The sequence below is a fragment of the Neospora caninum genome, chromosome VIII, assembly GCF_000208865.1.
Source record: "Neospora caninum Liverpool complete genome, chromosome VIII".
NCBI classification, from domain to species: domain Eukaryota; phylum Apicomplexa; class Conoidasida; order Eucoccidiorida; family Sarcocystidae; genus Neospora; species Neospora caninum.
This window is the reverse complement of record NC_018395.1, coordinates 534,687-554,615: the sequence shown is the minus strand read 5'-3', so window position 1 is coordinate 554,615 and position 19,929 is coordinate 534,687. Positions and strand designations below refer to the sequence as shown.

The window sequence follows — 19,929 nt, the reverse complement described above, 5'->3', positions numbered from 1 at the left end:
CGTATCTGTTTGATACGCAGCAGGTGCCCTCTGTCGACGTTCCAGCGAGCCGTGTGTTTGGAGGGCATCTGCGCTGGAGGGACAGCGAAGAAAAGAAGCACCGAAATGAATAAAACGGATAGACAAAGCAAGTCATGTGAGAGGCTAGCACGCATCTATACATTAACAAAAGGAAGCGGCGACCAATGAGAAACTGAGGTGGAAAGAGGAAGCAAGGAAACGCGCGAGTGTCCCCGATGTTCTCGCTCGGGCCTGTGTGGAACGTTGCCCCTGCGCGGGGACGGCTTTTTCTTTGTATTTCTGCTTTTGTTTCTGTTTCTGCATCTGCAACCGCGTCCGAATATTAGCCGCAAGTTTCCGGCTTCCTCCCATTCCGGACAACCGATTTTCCCTCTGTTTCTTCAGAGGCATTTGACTGCTCAGCTCCCGATGAGTGGGGAGAAACGAGACGAAGTGCTACAAGGACAAATAATGGAGAGGCGCAGATACAGGCGAGGACACACACAACGACTCCATACGGGCGGCAGGGAAGGATGAGAGAGACAAAACAAACGCTGTGGTTTCACAGACTCGTGATGGTACGCTAACAAACGGGAACTGTTCACGGCTCCTCATGTATAACTCTGACGGTTAAACGCAGTGTATTAACGCTATATATATATATATATATATATATGCGCATGTATCTACACAAACGTACAAACGGGTCATATATATACATGGGAAAATGCTACTATATATATTTATCCATATTTGAACAGATGCGCTCACACATCACACATCCATGTATCTATTCAATCTCTATATGTGTGATACACATATATAAATACATGCCTATTTCTTTATCGAGATTAGATATTTCGATCCGTGTTGCGTTGGGGCGAGCGACAGTAAGCGTTGGAATCTTTGTCAGGGATGCGAAAACACGTGAGAGGCAGTCGGGAGATATGTGGCGTTTTCCCACTGCGTCGAGGGACGAGTACAGCTGTTGTGCAAGAATTAAGAGCGACGACGAACCACCGACACCACACCTTCAGTTTGGTCTGGTGTACGTACACCGTCGCATTTCATGTGCCGGCAACGATACCTGTTCTTTGCCATCCCGAAGACGAAAGATCAGAAATCCTCGTCTATTGAGGAATCGCTCTGAGACGCGTCACCCTCGTCATCACTTTCTTCTTCACTTTCTTCATCCGTGTCGCTACTTTCATCAGTGTCGCTACTTTCATCGCTATCTTCATGAAGATCCCTATCCTCATCACGATCACTATCTTCATCACGATCACTTTCTTTATCACTACCGCTCTCTGTTTCATCATATGTATCTTCGTCTCCATCGGCTGCTGCCTCTCTTCTTTCGCTGGGTTTGAGTTTCGCGCGTCCCTCGCGACAAAGGTCGGCTCCCGCTGTTGTCTGTACACCTGCGTTTCCCTCTGTGTCTGGGGTTCCCTTGCCGCGGTCTCTTCGACGAAAGCTGAAGCCGGTCGTTCCCCTCTGAAGAAACGCTGGATGTGCAACTTGAGCTGGCCTCTGTTTCCCTTCGCCGTGGCTCTTCCGCCTCCTCGGCGAGGCATTCTCCGTGCAGCGTTTCTTCGACAAAAACGTCTCGCCTCTCTCACGCTCTCTCGGATCGTTCTCAACTCGCCAGTGCACCCCGCACCGATGGTTGACAGCGCCTCTTCCTCGGTCTCGATTGCATGCAACCCCTCTCCTCGCTTCCGCTCCTCGTTCTCCTTCCTCATCTGCCCCGTCGCCGCCCACAGACATCCCAGAGAGCGGTCCTCGCGCAGCAGAAGAAAGCGACGGAGGAGGAGACGAGGACGACGGCCGAAAGGAAGGAAAGGCCGAAGTCTTGTGCTTTGTGGAAGGACGGGCGTGCCGAGAAGCCAGCAGCTGGTGTTGATACGCTTCGTCTTCGCGCCGCTGTCCAACACCAGGAGGGGAACCGCAGGATGGCACGTGGTGAACACACCACATGGAGACACAACGGGCAAGCGAGGGGCGAAAGACACAGTCGACACTCAGGAACAAGGAGGCGAGAAAGGACTCGAGCACGAAGGCGCAAGAGGGAGAACCGAACCGAGAAGAGGGGGACGAAAAGACCCGCACTCATACACAGGCGAAACGCGAAGATCGACAACACGGAAAAGAAGCCGGACTCCCGAAAAGAAAACCGTTCCCGGAAGAGGCGCTCCATTGCCGCGCCACAAGGACGACGCGAAGAGACGGGAGAGAAAGAGCATGATATATACGTTTGTCGTTCTCTCCCCAAGCCATGTATAGATTAGGAAGACAGAGACATGGATACCTACATCCATATACACATATACGTATACACGCAAGCACTATTGTGTATATCGTATCTACCTTGGGCGATAAACAGTTCATGAAACGCACGAGGTAGGCGCGGGCTTGTCAACGGTCTTTCAGCTCGTCTCGCTGCTGGCTCCTCACATTCGTTTATTCCCACCTGGAGCTCTTCCCTGAGAATCTGCCGCGCTTCCATTTTGATCTTCCCCGCAGCCGTGAGGCGTTTGGCATCGCTTCGCATTCTCTGCATGCGCCACACTTGATCGCGCGGAGCAGCGAGACTCGGGCGACCGCCGCCAGCTTCGCTGCCATCGCCGAGGGAAATATCTGCCGCCTCTGTTGCTTCGAGGGCCTGAAAAAACACGTAACTCCGAAAGCGTTTCTAAGCATGCATCCCAACACAGTTCGCCTCTCGCCGCTGCAAAAAGAGTTTCCGCCTTTCCCGCGTCTCGCCTTCCAGCCATGCATCCACATACACACCGACTGCCCCTAGCGAGAAGGAGAACGAGCGAGCATGCAAGGCACAGAGCCTGGGGGTTTGCTTCTGCATCTGCAGAAAAGGTTTCTGCGCGTGGCACCAGCTGTAGGGAAAGTTATGGCCTTCAGCTCGCCTCGGGCGTCCACGCTTCTTCCTCTTCACAGATTGTTTGCTTTGATCCCTCTCGTCTTTTCCCCTCTCTCATCCCCCATACCACCCCCACGATTGCTGGGTTGTCTCTCGTCTCGCTTTTTAAACCCCCAAGCAATTCTAGGTTATTCTCTGCGTGAGGCATGCTCGCCTCTGCTTAGCCGCGCCTCCCTCTCTCCTTCGTGTCTGTTTTCTGCTCCGTCTTTACCTTGAATACCTTTCCCAGCGGAGCCTTAGCGATCAACTCGGGCGTCCCCAGCCCCGCGCCGACGAGCGCCAATGCTTGCCGCATGGACAGGCTCGCCGAAAAACGCGAACGCAACTCCAGCACCTCTTTCGGGAGAGAAAGCGGCTTCTTGCTCAGGTGAGAAAGAGCTGTCGAGACACCAGCAAGAAGTCCAGAAGACAGACGAGAAGAAGATAGAGAAGAAGAGGGAGAAGAAGAGGGAGAAGCAGGGCGTCGTACCCCTTCAAAGCCGACAACCGGGGCGACTGGGGGGAAGAAGGGAGCGCTCAGAGAGGCGCCAGAAGAGGCCAAAGAGGGAGAAGAGATCGAGGGAGGAGAGGAAGACAGGGAAGAGCGTGACCAGGCGGTGAAGGAAACGAGATGGAGTTTTTCTGACAGCTGTGAGAACACCTCGCTGAGAGATGCGCTGAGAAAGCAAACGTAGAAGCGTTGTAGGAAGAACCCACTACACACATTGAACGCAGGAAGGGACACCTACACCCAACTACGCATGCACATAAATATACACACATACACATGTATATATATATATATATATATATATATATATATATATTGTGTATACGGATCTACTATGGGTTGTCGCTTTCTGGTTTGGTGTCTTGTCTGTTCTTCGAAGCCGTCCACGTGCTCTCCGGCTGCCGATTTCTCGCTGCGCACAGAGGGTGAGTTGAAATGTGTTTCGACACACTCTGTCTCGGGAACCTGAGGTGCGGGGTAGCGCATGCCGACCCTCGTGACCCCGCTGGATGACAGAGGCTGGGATACTGTGGAGAGCTTTCTCAGCACACAAGACCAAGAGAAAAGTGTCTCTCCCGCGACGTCTTTGCTGTTTCTGTATCTCTCTCGCAAGAGCCAGAGAGGAAAAACTTACATTTGAGACGGCATGTTCATCACAAATTTCGACATTGTTGCTGCAAAGAGCGCGGCCTGGGAGAGAGTCATCTGGACGGCGGCCGGTGTCGTCGCAAATCTGCACGACCAATTCGAGCCGTCGGTGCATGCACTGATCCAGAAAGCGACGGCAACCCCCCTGATCCACATCCTGAACGGGATTTCTGCCTGCAGCGTTCCTGGGCTGTTTACATGTAGGGAGTATACTGCTTCTGAAGTGCATCGAAAAGGTAGGGAATAGAGGGGATTTCGTTGGTTCGTGGGATAACGACACAAAACCAGCTACAGCCCCCTGATCGGTTCTCTGCCTATTTTCCAGGAACTAAACGGCCAGTATATCATTTCCTCCGTGTATGCCTTGCGTGGGGCAGGTTCGGGAGGGAAACCCGTGTCCTTTCTAAACGAGAAACACACAGAGAGGGAAGCATTTTACTTCTCCCCGAGACAACTGGTTACGACCGAATGCCCACATATCGTGCTTTAGGGGGTGTATCACAAAGGCTTCACGCTTCCGTTTTTTCCATGTTGCGAAGAACGAGTGTCTATCGTTTCTCTAGAATCCCACAATCACGTGCATCAGAAGAAAGGAAATTCGAAGGCAGGAAAAGAGAATGAGCAGACCTTTCTGCAACCCGCGAGAGCGTCGCGTCGCGGGAGACAACCTCAAAGAGCTGCAGCGCGACGAAGAAGCGCCGATGAGACAGCAGCAGTCGGGCGTTCTGCATGCACTGGAAGGAGACGCTGAAAAAACGGATATCAAGTGGACACACAGCACGGTGGAAAGAAATCGATGAAGACATGCAGGCCTCGGACATGCGGGCCGCATATATAGGGGGCAATTTGAGAGCCTCTATAGAGCAGAAGGAGTATAGGTGTGCTGCACAGTACACCAGGACGGAGTAGCCACAGGTGCTGGGCTGGCGGTACAGCCGCAGGCCGGGCATACCCACTTGCACGCATGCACACGAACGCATTCAGATCTAGAGCGTCGAAAACAGAAAGAAGCCAAACTCTACCACTTTCTCGCAAAACCTTCATTTGGTCACACACCTGTATTTACGCGTGCATATACACATGCATATACGGTGTATGAACATGCCTATATATATATATATATATATATATATATGGGTATGTATTCATGTGTATGTCTGCATATGTGTGTAGGTCCGCACAAACACACATGTACATCCACGTACCTGTACATACCTATATGGCCACATATATATATATATATAGATAGATAGATAGATAGATAGATAGATAGATATTGAGATATGCATATGCAATTGCAGACATGTACCTCGTAGTATAGATACCGATGCGCATGGCTACACACACAGAGTCGACTAAATGAGAGTTTCTGCGAGAGAGAAGAGCTGGAGCTCACCGATCTTCGAGGAGGAGTCGGTGGGTTTGATGAAGTGCATGTGCAGCAGCCGTCGCGCCACCTGTCGACAGGGCCTCGCCGATACCGGCCTCGCGTCGCTCACCTGGAGCCGCACGAGAGGCCCGGAGAAGAAAGGAACGAGAAATCCCGAGGGAGTCCGCGAGCTTTCTGAAGGGCGCCGAGCAGTGACACGCACGCATGCAAAAACCAAACCTTGCGGCCGCTGTCATCCCGCACTCGCGAAGAGACAGAGGTCGAGATACGTTTGAGGCGACGATGTCGAAGCAAGGCCAGGCGCGGGCACTTACGGCAGGGGCACACAGGCACGCACGGACACAGATAGGTATGTGCAGATTGTCATGCATGACGAGGTTCTGGGAAAACCTGGGGGTCTACATATTTACACACATAGGCATATATATACATATATGTAAACTGTCGCCTCCTTTTCTGTATATATATATATATATATATATATATGGGTAGACATGGAAGTTTAGAGGCTTTTGTGCGTTCTGCCCTCCCGGTTGCGCGAGCGCGCGTGTGCATTTGGGTGTGTGCGTGTGTGGACACGGGTAGGCCTGAACGCAGGTCGATGTGCGCGTTTGGTGAGCTATTGAATCGTGCGGAAGTGCGAAAAGACACAGAGCCTCATTTGCTTTCTCTCGTGAAGACGCTGAGACCTGGAGAGGAGATCCAGACTGTCGTAGATGCGCAGGCAGGCGACCCAGGAGATGTTTGCTGGAGAGAGAACGGGAGACGCTCCCAGGTAAAGGAGATGCAAATCGCTTCTCAAGAAAAGCCCTGCATGCAACAGCGAAAAAGACGCATGAGACGGGTCGAGTGTGCGCAAAACGAACGCTCACGCAGAGCGCATCACGGACAGCCACGGAGGCCAAATGTCAATCAAGCATGCGAAATTTATAGGTTTCCATGAATGCATTCGGAAGAAGAAGCTCTTTGGATTTCAATATCCTACTACGTTAAGGTTTCTCTAGGCGCTCTTCCAGCTTCTGGATGTGCCGTCGAGCCTAGAAAACCGTATTTACAGCTGAGTATATGCATACTTTGAAATGCAACTTCCGAACAGGGGGAAGGAGCCAAAAGGTGCCGTTTTCGAATAGCAGTTTTCCAGCGAACCCTGTTAGCTTTGACAAAAACACGTGAATCGGGCTGCATGCGGGGGGGGGGGGGGTATCGCGGCACTAAGGATCGCTGCCTGCAGCGCAAGAGCAGGCCGCGCTACGGGAAGGGAAGAACTGCATGCAGCTCGCTTCAATGCATGCATGCACCCACCCTGGTGAACCGCCTTGTAGAGATCCGCGAAGGCCTCGAGAGCTTCCCAGGGATGCACGCCCGTCTCGACGGCTGCGGACCCCAAGTAGGTGCACGCGATGAAGGCGTTTTGTCTCCAGCGTTTGGTATTTGCTCGACAGGCGCCTTCCGGGTTCCCGCCCGCCTTTCGATCGTTTCCAGGAGGAGCCTGCGAGGCCGGCAGCAGCCGCGGAGTCGCCCGCCCGCCGTTTCCTTCCCGAACATCGCCAGGCGATCGATCGCGGAGAGGGAAAATCGAAGCACTCACACAAAGCGAGGAAGGAGAGGACGAGGCAGAACACGCAGGAGGAGAGGAAGGACACGGCGAATGGGGAAAAGGAGACGAACGAGAAGGCGAGGGAGGCGAGGACGGAGGGGGAAGCGACGACAAAGAACCGAACGAGGGGAGAGGAGAGGAAGGTACAGGCAGAGAGGCCTGATCAGGGTGACAGAAAGCGACTTGTAGTTTGAGAAAAAGAGTTCGCGGGAGACGAAAAGATCGCGAGACTGCGCACACAAATTCGTCCTTTGCATGTTGGGCGAGAGCCGCTGTCAAAGCTGTGCTTCCGCGTCGAATCTGCGTGACGTTTGAAGGCTGGCAGTCCTCTTTCCCGCTCGCTGTCTGTTTGGGGTGTTTCTGTCCTGACACGACAGCAGGCACCGTCCCGGCCTCAACGCCGTCGCCTGCGTCCTCCCTTCCGCCTGGTCCACGGCTCGCAGGAGGCGAGGTAAGAGCGACAGTTTTCGTCAAACCTTTCTCTTCATGCACCCGTTGCACTGCGTCGCCTGCGGGAGTCCACTCCGACCGAGGGGTGGGAGAACTCGCCACTTTGGCCTCGGCCTTCGCCACCTGTTTTTCCCCGCTTGTCGCCTTCGCTTCCTCCGCGGTTTCCGTTTCTTCCTTCGCGGCGCGTGTCTCTTCGGTTTCGGCTCTCGTCGCGGCCTTCTCGCCTTCCGCGTTTTTGCCTCCCGACTCCGAAGCGAAGGTTGAGGGGACACCCGCGACGCTCGCGCCGGCGGTGCGCCTGCAGAGAGCTGCGACCTTTTTTTGCGAACAGGCGCCGCTCCGCAAGAGCGACGCAGAGGGGCAGAAGGACGAGGAAGGCTCGGCGAGTTCGTGGAGAAAGAAGCAGAGGAGCAAGACAGGAGATCGAAGGTGCGGCATTCTCTGCAGCGTGCATGCAAGGCTGCGGTGCGTCCGGGAAAAAAGCAGAAACTGTCGCTTCATCAGGTCCGCGTGGCGGGCTGTTTGGGCGTAGGCCTGTTCGAGCGCGCGTCTCTGCTGTACGCGCGTTTCATCGGCAGAAATCCGAGACGTCGCATCGGAGGAAGCGAGCGACGCTGTACACGGAGACAGCGAAGACGGGGAAAGAGCAACACCCACAGGTGAGGACGAACCACGCGAGACTGGGGACTCGCAGGAAGGACGCGAGACAGGTGACGGAAGGTGGGCGACCTCGTGTTTGTGGAAAGTCGATTCAGCCAAAGACAAAGGCGACGCCTTCGTCAATGGCGAGGCCACGGCCGCGATGCGGAATCCCGCGGGTTCCACGCGCACGACCTCGGGGTTTCCCTGGGCGCATTTCCGGTGGATAGACGCCTCATGGGGAGACGCTGGGAACGCCTGGAGATCCCGCTGCGCGCGGCGGGTTTTTTCGACCGCTGCGGCATAAAGACTGTGTTTCTCTGCGAGTTCGCGCCGCAGAAAAGAAGCAAATCTCCGACGCATGCACCCGCCGAGTCTTGGCCATCCCTGCAAACGCTCGTCCTCTTTCGCGTCTCGAGTGCCCCCCCTCGCCGTCGTCGGACCCGGCGGAAGGCCCATGCTGCTCTGCTTCCCGAGACGCCGCTCGACTGTCTCGTCTTCCTGTTCTTTCCCAAGCACTCCGTGTGAGTTCGCGCCACAGACTGCATGCATGCGTTCTTCTCCCTTGTGAGTCTCAGCCTCCCCACGGTCCGCTGGAATGGAAAATCCGCCAGCGTCCGCGGCCCTCGCGGCTCCCCCCGCAGAGCCGAGAGCTGCACTGCTGCGGGTCTCAAGAAGGAAATTCTCGTGGAGATAGGCCACGCATGCATGCATTTCGCTTTCCATCTGCTCTCTCGGGACCTGAAGACAAGAGCCGTGTCGACAGGAAAAGATGAGAGAGCGGGGGATTTTGAGGAAAACAAAACAGGCAGAGTGTCGCCTCGCAGGCGCCCCACACAGACCGCCGGTATTCCGATCGGCCATTCGCATGCACGCGAAAAGGCACAACGGGACCAAGGAAACACCCGACAAACAACCCAAGCAGGCAGAGACAGCCGTGGAAAGCTCCATAGAGATCTACAGAAGGCAGAAGGCGTGTTTCGCTGTGTATCTGTATACCGTAACAGACTGTATACTGTATGCGGGTACCTAGGGATATATACAGATCTTGGAAGATATATAGGATGCATGCGTGGACACCACAAAGGATAAGCGCTAGGGACATATCCGTAGAACTTCCAAAACGCATCTGCATATATATATATATATGCATATACGGAGAGAAATACAGACCTTTCTATCTATATACATACATATATATATATATATATATATATATATATATATATATATATCTGAAGGATGGATTGATGTGTGTATCTATGAAGCAGGAAGAAGACAGACGATTCGAGGGAGATAAAGGGAAGCCTGAGACAGGAGAAACGGACTCGGACGGCGCACCCTTTCTGTGTGCATGCTAAAGAAAAACAAGTTCTCTGAGTAGAAAAAAAAAGGGAAAGGCACGCACCAACGCAGGGCGTGAAACGCATCCTATGGTAGCTCACACGCACCTGCTTGCCGCGAAACGTGCAAAGGCGGACAAGGCTGAAGAGTCGTGAAACCACCGGCAAATGCCCTTTCTCTTGTTCTCCCTCTTGCTCTCCCTCTTGTTCTCTCTCTTGTTCTCCCTCTTGTTCTATCTCTTGTTCTCTCTCTTGTTCTCCCTCTTGTCCTTCTGCTTCCTTGCTTCTTAGCGGGTGTATCCGGCTCCGCGTCTGCTCGCACGAGTGCGCTGAAACGGAAGAAGATCGCAGGGGACGAAGAAGGGTTGCTTTTTTTCTGTCGTTTCGTGCCCGCCCCACGACCGGTTTTCATAAGAGCGAGACCAAGCCATCACTTTTCATGCACTCGCGTCCTACTGCGGGACTGCGACTCTCTCGGCAAGCCCGAACACGTTGCGGGTGGTCCACGAGAGAGACAAGCCATCGTCGCACGAGTTTCTGTGTTTGTTCTGAACGTCTTGCTCACCGTCTCCGGCGACCTGAGGCTGGCAAACGCGTGCAGGTCGGGGCTGCGCCGCGCCTCTTTGCCGCCTCAGGAGAAACCTCGACGGCAGCAGGAGAGAGAGCGGCAGAAGCGCCTCGCAGCCTTCCAGCAAGGCGCGACACAGGTGAAGGCCTTCGAGCTGAGAACGAATGGAACCTGACGAGAAACTGTCTCCTCGGTCCTGAGCAAGAACGCGCGGAGGTGCGGGGACGGCCGCCGGGACTGCCGTCGAACAGGCGTCGCCTTTCTGCGCATGCAGTTTGGAGGAGAAAAAAGATCGGTCACGTTGCGGTTCGCTTTCAAGGGCATCTCGGCGAGGCGGGGGGAAGGCGAGCGCGGCGTTCGGGGAGAGAGAGGAAGATGCCAGTGGAGCACCCGAGATCAAAGCGAGACAGGCGGGGAGTTGCTTGGATGAGCAAAACAGGAACGCCTCTCCGCTGCAGAAAACAACGCAAGAAACGAGATGCGGCGCGCCTTGCCGGAGGGGTCACCGTTCGAGGGCAAACGCACTTCCTGTGCAGCTTAGAGACAGAATTGGAGAAGGGGAACCTGTCGTTCTCTCTGCCTGCCTTCTTCGCGAAATACAGAGAACCCTGGGGCCCACAAATATATATATATATATATATATATGAGTATATGCTTGCAGACATACATTTACGTGTATGGAACTGATGCGTGTATACATCTATATATAAATATACATCGGTAGGTATGGATATATTGATTCAGGGTTATATCTGCGTATAGACATGGGACGAGGAGAGCATGGCAGTCGCATTGAGAGAGCGGTCTCGCGTTCGTCGGATGGAGAAGCATGGGTCTCTCTTGCGCAGAGACGCGGTGAGTGGCTGGGAGGGCAAAAGCGAGATCTGCCGCGAGGCGTTTGCGAGAGCCGGCCCGAAGACGCCGCGGAAATCCGGGAGACAAGTTCGTAAATGAACAAAACACTCTCACCGTTCTGTGTAGCCCGTGCGGCCCGCGCGACCGGCCATTTGTCTGAAGCGCGCGACGTCGAGAGCCTCGTGGCCAATCTGGGTGCCGAGAGAAAGCGGGGAAACGCGAAAGGAGCAGAGTGGACGGCAACATTCGACGAACAGGGGAGACGAGAGGCAAGAGCGAAAAGCAACGGAGAAGCGGAACAGAAAGGCACGAGCAGAGGCGGGCGATAAGGCGACGGGAAAGTCGAGGAAAGTGCCTTTTCTTAGTGAACCATCAGGAAGCAAGAAACGAGGAGGCGGCACACACGAAAAGAGACACCCTCAGACAGGAAAGCAGAGAGAGGCGCAAAGGCATGCGTTGCAGTTGCAGACGGACACTCGTCATTCTAAGACAGCTGGACGTGCCTTGAATGGAGCTGAACTGTATACGCGACAGGGACGAGGACGAGAAAGACGGAATTTTGTGAGACAGCAAAGGAAGGCCACCGCCGAAGATCGGTGAAGAGGACTAACGGAAGCGCAACCATGTGAAGAGACACAGATGAAGGCGGAAACCAAGAAACACATAATGCGGCATGTAGAAATCTCTATCTGTCTAGGCATATAAATGTCTAATTAGATAGATGCACATCACAGACATATACCTGAATGTATATGTGTGTAAACACAATTGCACGGGTGTGGACACTGTGGAAGCACATTTTCGTGTAGCAAGAAAGGGAGATAGAGAAAGCCATCTCTGTCTTAAGGAGATAGAGCGGACTGTCGATGGGGAGTGAGACTGACAGACAGGAAAACTACAGAGACATTACCAGCTCGTCCGAGGACGTAACAGTCTGAATTTTCCCCGGCTTTGGTTGACAGAAGCAGGCGAGAGTGCGAAGCAGCGCCGCACCTCCGGGGATCTGAGGATGACGCGCGCAGCGGGTAGGTTGACTCCCACCGCCAGAGTCGAGGTCGCACACAAAACGGAGAGAACGCCCTGCTGGAAAGCGACTTCGATGGCTGTTCGCGCGAGCCCATCTAAGCCTGAGCAGAAGAAACGAAACAGTGGAAAGCATTGGGGTCGCCCCGTGCTCGCTCGTCCCTGCTCAGAAGCTGCGAAAACTCGCGAAAAACAGGCACAAATCCGCAACTCCTATCCTTCGATCGAGCGCTAGATACCTTTCGATGCCACCTCATACATATCAATGTATATATCTACATATATATACATATATAGAGGTAGGTAGAGAGATTCCCGGAGATAGGTTCATACAAAGAGAGGACGCGTGCCGAGCACTGCCTCGACAGCGCCATGCGACATTCAGTTTTCCCTTTTCAGCAACAAGAGAGAGAAAGGAACCAGGATGCCCTACGAAACAGAGATACGTGTCTCTTGCCTCCCCACCGTGTAGAAATGTTTGTGCACCTTCATATGCATACATGAATAGGCAGACGTATAGATTTATATGTATGTATGACCCGCCTGTATCGGGGTGGTGTGAAACTCGACAGAAACGCTTCCATTCATGGAGAATGTGAGGAGCCGTAGATGCCACATTTGACGTGTTCACAGGACAGCATCATCGTGTTGCTGTTTTCTCGTCCTTTTTGAGATATATCCCTGAAGGCGTTTCTTCCGCGTCTGTCGCCGTCACTCCTGCATTCTCGTCTTCTGCTTTGTTTGCATCCTCTCCCTCCACCCTGTACCTGCGTGATGGTAGGCAACGCCTTCTCTGATCGCTGTCTCCTGGACTTGGCACCGCACGCCCTCGGGGTTTGCGTCTCGAAGCAGGTTGATGAGTTCCTCTCTGCCTTGTCGCACTGCGGGCGAAACAAAGAGAGGCGGCGCGAAGAGGAGAAGGTCCGCAAGAAGCGGCTGCGAGAGCGACGCAAAGACGTCCTCCGAGGAAGCACGCGAAGAGGCAGAGCCGCCTTCGGTGGGCACGCCGTCGCAAGTCGCCTCCTGACGCGGAGACGCGCCGAGAGATTCCGTCGCGATGACCGCCCTCTTTCTCTCCCCCTCGAAAGGCAAGATTAGCTCCGAGGCACAAGACGAGAGAGGCAGCGTAGCGCGAGAGGAACCACGCAATTCGTCGAGACGCGAAGCAGCAGCTGGCGTTAAGAGCCAGGCAGCCGCAGCCAGGAGACGATACATCGGAAGTCGGCTGTATTACATAGACAAACACACACAGAAAGAAAGGAGAGAAAGCCCCAGGGGTGTGCGCCACATATCTATATCCTGATAGGGACTGAAGCAGGCGAACGAGCAAAGGAACGGTTGCGAGAACAAGCATCGTTGAGGATCAACGATCACTGCCATGAGACGGCCTAGGTTTGCCAGGGGACGAGGGATGCTTGCGTGGCCTTCGCGCCCTCGCTGTCTTTGTCCTTTTTGCCTCTGTGTCGTTCCTTGTGCTCCCTGGAGGATGGCGTGGTGTAGAGACCATCCTTTGTTCTAGGAGGCTTAGAGGAGACGCGCCTATGTCTCTTCTTGTGCAGGATTTGACCTTTCGCGCGGGGGGGGTGTGCCTTCCTTAATAACATCTACAACCATAGACTATAACTATAAAGTGTGAAAAAAAGCGACAGTTTTGACGGATCCCAGATGTTGCGCCGAGGATGCTGAACACGGCTAATGCGTTGGATTTCAATTTTCTTCAGTTAACGTTATTCCGCAGCGATAAGGCCGATTAGGTACTGGGCGGAATATATATTTATGAAAAGTTAAGTGAATCGATTACTGTTATCACTCGAGTTAACTACGCGAGAAACGGCAGGCGTACACTAACATATGGGGTTAAACTGGATCAACATTTTCGCTTGTCGTTGCGTTTCTTCGTTTTTGAGGTTTCTTCGCGTAATCCTCTGCTCCGTTTGGCCTCGTTACCTTGCGAGGAAGCCTGCCGATCGACCGCACCACGCCTTGGTGGCGCAGAAAACAATCACAGACTTCGCTTCTCTGACCGATTCCCACACGAGGTATCCCAGGTGATCCTCATCGATGAGAAGTCTCCCTTTTCCTGGCCCAGCTAAGACAGGAGCTGACGAAGAAGCAGTCGACGCTGAAGAGGAAGAAGAGGAAAAAGTGGAGGAACACGAGGAAAAAGTAGAGGAAGACGAGGAAGGCGAAGGGGATCGAAGAGACGGATGCGAGGACGAAGAGGTTCCGTCCGTCTCTCGAGGGTCACCCGACGTCTGACGAGACGTTTCATTCCCACTCGGTCCTTCCATTCTTCTCAGATCTTTTCTTCCCTGGTGCTGTTCCCCATGCCTCTCTTCTCCTCCGTTGGCGATCACTGTCCCTGCGTCTGTGCCTTCCCCCCCCTGCTGTCCGCTGCCAGGCCGTCGGCTTGGTGTTTGAGGGGTTTGCGTTTTTCCAGATTCTGCGACTTTCCTCCCCTCGTTTTCTCGCGATGTCCTTACAATCTGTACCGCGCGTCTCGCCACGACATCCTGAGTGAGGAGATGCAAACTCGCGCCTTCAGATAGTAGCGTGGACACGGCCAGAGACAGCGCCGAGACGGCGGCAGCCCCGGCACTCAGAAGCACCGTGGAAACCGTCCGGCGCGACTCGGGAAGGCGGCGAACCAGTTGGGGACGACAGGAGAGAGCTCGAGGACACCCCGCAGAAGGCAACGAAAAAGCGGAAGAAGAAACGGAAGGAGAGGAAGAAGTAGACGACGAAGAGGGCAAAGAAGACAAAGAGGAAGAAGAGGGAGAAGCGGAAGAGGAGATACCAGAAGCAGGTGAGGAGTCGGAGGAGGCAAGAACAGGAAGGTAGGTCACAGCTGAGCGGTAAACCTACAAAACAAACCAAGGGAAAGCACCGAGGACACAGAACAAAACGCAGACTCCTGTCAGACGCAGGCGTGAGTCGTGGTTTTTGCGGAGGGTGTCGAGCGATGACTGCCCAAAGCATTTTGCTTAATGCCCTCTGCATAGAGGCAGGGTCAAGCACACGAGTAAGGCGAGAAGAGCGAACCAGGGAGCTGGGAGTTGCCACTGTGCTCGGTGAACACAAAACAGTTTCACGCGTTGACCCAGCTCGTTCCTATCAGATACACACACCGACAGCTACGTTTACATATATATATATATATATATATATGTACATATATATGTATATATATTCACATATACATATATGCGTGCGATTGTCTCAACAGCTATATATATACATCTAGAGAGATGCATTCCATATGTATATATATATATATATATATGTACATATATATGTATATATATTCACATATACATATATGCGTGCGATTGTCTCAACAGCTATATATATATATATATACATCTGGAGAGATGCATTCCATATATATATATATATACATATGGATGTCAGGTGTGTTTGCGTGCCGAGATACGCCTGCCACGAATCGTGTTTCATCCGCGCGTCCGCTTTGTATGGGTGGTGTGACTGTAAGAAGCGCAAGATACACTCAGCGTCTCTCCGCTGAGCGACTGGGTCAGTGCGCGACTTGAGATGATGGAAGAAGTCCGGTGTCTGTGGATGTGATCAGCTGAGAGAGAAGAGGAAGCGATCTCACCGCGCCTTCGCATTTGAGGAAATAGTCGAGAGGCAGGGGGCGGAGAGCCGTCGTGAAAATCTCGGCGTTCAGCCACTCAGCCAGCTGCGAGACGGACAGGAAAGGCGAAGGAGAGGAGAGGAGAGAAGGAGCGATGAAAAGGAGCAGAAAAGGAGGAGAGACGAAGAAGAGAAGAAGGCGAAAGGAAGGAGAAAAGAGAGAAGGGCGAAAGAAGAGAGAAGCGGAAGAAGAGAAAACAGGAAGTAGACGAGACGGCAGAGAGAAGAGAGGAGATAGGGGAAGAACAAAAAGAGAAGAGAAACGACGCCACAATATCCTTCGCACATTGGTTGTGTGTAGTCAGCCAAATACAGGGGTAAAAGGATCACCCGTCTCGGGTCTTCTCTTTTGCGTTTTTCTGCTTCCTTCTTTACTGTCGCACACGTGACCAGTCGACACGGCCGCGAAGTGTCCCTGTTGAATGCGGAGAACTGAGAGAAAAGCGCCATGGGCAGGACGCCTCTTTTCTCATTCTCTGCCTGCCTATCGGAAAGGCTTCTTAATCGATCTTTTCTCTTCGCCTTCCCGCTTTTCCGCCCCACCTCTCGACTCTCTCCGAGTCCAGTAGACAACAAGCCAAATCCTGATGCTCCTTGGCTCTTAACCATGTGCACGTACACGTACACAGAAATACATGTATATATATATATATATATATACACGTAATACATGCACATGCATATATATCCACATACATGTTTATTCACATATAGATACATATATGTACACGGTGTTATCGGAATGTAGGATGTGAACTATCTTCTACCAAATGCCTTGTGAGAGGCGGACGCCCAACCATATGTGCCTATTTGGACTGCGTCTGCAGGCACATCGCGGTGCTCCCCGTGTCTATACACCCAACCTGGGGGATGCATGTGAGTCTTTTCGCCTACCTCGTGAGCATTGGGAAGCGTCGCGGACATGGCGACGACTTGAATGTTTTGGAGAAGAAACCGGTTGAGGAACTGGATCTTCATCAACACGAGCTCGACTAGGTGACCCCTCGCTTTCTCGCCGAGCGTGTGGAACTCGTCCACGACAACGACGCCAATGTCCTGAAGGAGAAGGCCCGAGAGCGACGCGAAGTGGCGACTGAGTGCTTTAGCGGCTTCGTCGCCTTCGGGCGGACGCTCGGCTGTCTGTGGAGACTGCATTCTCCGACACGCCTGTTCCGTCTCCTCGAGAAGGCGCGCAAAACACCCACGGTGCGCGCGAGCGATCGGGCCTGCGTCCTGGAGCAGTCTGCGAAAAAGACACGAGTGACAAAAAACAGACACGTTTTTTTCTATGCATGTCTACAATCACGGGTGCGTTGGTGCCGGATATAAAACAAAAACAGAGACAGGGCGGCCGGGGCCTTAACTGCCCAGCACGGGCTTGCACATATCAATATATGTAGACATGTATATGCTGTATGCATACATACATACATACATCTATATACATATATATACATCCATATGTATCCAGATATACATATATATACGCATATGTGTAGATAGAAGTATGTATATATATATATATATATATATATCGACATGTATGTACACATATAGATAAAGGAATAAAAGAAGCCTGGACGTGTATGTCATGCAAAGGGTGACCAACTACATCTAAGTCGCCAGCGTAGCTGTGAGTAGATATGCTGTTTGCCTCGATTCGTCAGCATGGAGGAAAAAACAGACTCCGCCGAGGCAGCTGCATTTGCGTGTCGAAGCTCGTGCATCTGCGTGAGTTTCTTCTCCGACCGGTTGAGGATGTTGTTGGCCTGTTCGAGAGTGCAGACGGCGATGTCGATGCCGGAAAACCAACTGGAAGCAGATGCTGCGGGAAGAGACACACGGAGAGAAACTGAAGCGCGGCATGCAATGCGCCTTCGTCTCGCACGCGAAGAGGGAGCGAGGCAAGCGAGCCGCGTTGTTCGTCCAAGGCCATTCTAACGGAGAAGAAGGCGGCGGTTCTCCTGCGTTGTATCTACAGGGAGGTAGAGAGTTGAGGGAGTTGGAGGGAAGAAACAACAGAGGGAGAGAAACGAAGGGAGAGAACGCGAGCGCCGGGAAGGGACAGAGAGATGTGCGCGAACGACGGCCGGTTGTTCACAGTCTCTGTCTCCCGTGTGGGTCGCCTGGGTGTGTGACCCTGTTCCTCGTCTCTTCTGCCCCAGCCCCTTCTTCTCGCACGGCCATTCGCCCTCGCTCACCAGCCGAGGCATTGAAGGCCTGGACGCGGAGACAGAGGGACGGAAAAAGAAGGTTGTGGAGGAAGTCGGACTTTTCGCGGCAAAGGGAGACGTGAGGAACGATGTACATACACCGCTTGCCAGCAAAGAGACACCGAAGAACCATTATCAGATCTGCTACCAGAGACTTCCCTCCAGATGTAGGTGCACAGTAAACCAGAGACCGTCCGGTGAGACAGCCCTCTGTTGGCGTCTCTGTTTGTCTGTTGAAAGAGTAGAGCGCTTCCTCTCCTTCGTCCGCGTGTTCGTCCGCCACTTCCTCGCCGCTCCCTGCTTCGTCGTTTGTCGTTTGTTCTTCCGTTTCGTCTTCCCGTTCGCCTTCCCCGTCTGCCTCGTCGATGACCTCGTCATCTGCAAGAACCGTCTCGGCAGTGGAAGGCGAGGAACGACAGGAAGGGATTTCGTCCTCACTTTCGCCGTCGTCCCGTTTCCGGCTTCCGAGGCGGCTTGGTGTCGGGCGTTCCTCTCTTTCCTCCTGGGCCTCCCGAACTTCGCGCCTTCTCTTGTCTTCGTTGCTTGCTCCTTCCGCCTCGCTGTCCCCATCTGTGTCCTCTTCTGCGCATCTGCCTCGCTTCCTGTCGCGACCAGGACCAAGCTTGGCGAACGTCTCGGCGACAGACGAAGACGGCGAAGCTGCAGGTGGGACGGAAAGGGAGGAAGGCGGTGCACGGGGCGGTCGACAAGTCGGTCTTGCGAAGAACGGAAGAGCGCGCAACAGGCATTCTGCCTGCCAGGAGTAGAGACGGGTAATCCCGCGGATCGCGAGGGCTTCGATGAGAGACGGTGGCAAGCACCAGAAAGCGAAACTGCATGCGTCCGAGCTCGGGGGCGAGGCCGAGGCCGATGGACGCTCTGAGGCGAAAGATGCGGTAGCGCGCGCAGGCCGAGGCGTTTCGGGAATAGAAACACGCCCTTCCGCCTCTGCACAAGACGACGCCTGAAGGCGCAGGCGTCTGTACAGCGGAAGCCTGTCTGGGTACCAGATGGCGCTGGAGCAGTCAGGGCGATCTGCGGAAAAGGCACAGAGACAGAAAAAGACAAATGAAAACGAGAGATCTGCGAGGACATATAGAGACACCCCGAAGAAAGCGCAGCAACAGAGGGGAAAAGGGAAAGAGGAGAAAGGGGGGGTTGAGCGAGCAAAAGCACAAGAAGCGGCAAGGTGAGGAGACAGAAAAGAGGAGAAAAGGGACGAGTAAGGGAGGAACGGAAAGGGGAGCGTCAGCGAACAGCGAGATTTCCGCCGAGCGGCCAAGTCCCAAAACGTGAGTTTTCAGGGCGCGCCCTGTCCAGAGACTCTGTGTGTTGTCGGGGGTGTTTCCGCGGTCCCTTCTTCTCCCGGAGAGACGCCTCCTCGCTCTCTTCCGGCTCGTACCTGTGATGCCGTAGGCCTTCAGCAGGCGCTTCTCCTCCTTCGCAACTCGAAAACAGAGCGGCGGCGGGATGACAGCTCCACTGATGGAGACGTAGACGAGCTCGCGACTCGCGGAGGCTGCTTCGTGGTTAGACGATGCGGTCAAGAGCCAGCTCGCCGGGCGTGAACGCCAGACAGCCAAGCGTCTCTTGGGGCGTTTGGCAGCTTCCTTCTCTGCCTGGACCTGTCGCAGCAGATCGCGGTGGAGCGCAAGGCCTCGCTTCTTCTTTCCGCGACTCTCGGCGTGCCCGCCAGCCCGAGGGAGCAGCCGGAGAACGGCTTGCTGCTCGAGTTTGTTCTTCGTCTTCTCCTCTCTCTCCGCTCTTCCTCGTTTCTGTCGCGCCGGTCCGACCTTCCTGTCTCCGTGCCTCTCGCGCCATCTCGGCGTCGGAGTCTCCCGAGGGCCTGCGGAGCGCGAGGACGCCCCCGCAGAGGAGACACTCGTCGTCCGACCGTTTGCATGCGCAGCTAGGGAAGGAGCGAGCAAAGACACAGAGCGTGAGGAAGAACGGCGAGGGGGGGATGCCTGCATGCTTGTGTCTCGTGGGGATGTCGAGATTCTGTGTTTGGTGTGCGGACAGTCAGTGGGAAAGACGAGGGTGGCGATTTACATCGTCGCCTCTGCTTGACGGAGCGGAGGCACTCTTTTGGGCACATCTCTTCACTGTGGCTGTCTCTCGTTA

General features: G+C 53.9%; 1 protein-coding gene across 1 annotated transcript; it reads right to left on the bottom strand.

Moving 5' to 3' along the window:
* Positions 1–1,116: 1,116 nt before the first annotated feature.
* NCLIV_030750 (putative DNA polymerase theta) lies at positions 1,117–19,778 on the bottom strand (the record flags this gene model as incomplete). Its single annotated transcript, XM_003883271.1, has 19 exons — positions 1,117–1,923; positions 2,471–2,662; positions 3,147–3,591; positions 4,060–4,191; positions 4,701–4,820; positions 5,470–5,572; positions 6,766–8,890; positions 9,601–9,634; positions 9,949–10,512; positions 11,030–11,106; positions 11,909–12,042; positions 12,706–13,163; positions 13,886–14,060; positions 14,736–14,799; positions 15,555–15,638; positions 16,487–16,835; positions 17,342–17,417; positions 17,794–18,840; positions 19,208–19,778. The coding sequence occupies 19 exons, from the start codon at positions 19,776–19,778 to the stop codon at positions 1,117–1,119; spliced, it is 7,557 nt and encodes a 2,518-aa protein (XP_003883320.1).
* Positions 19,779–19,929: the final 151 nt, after the last annotated feature.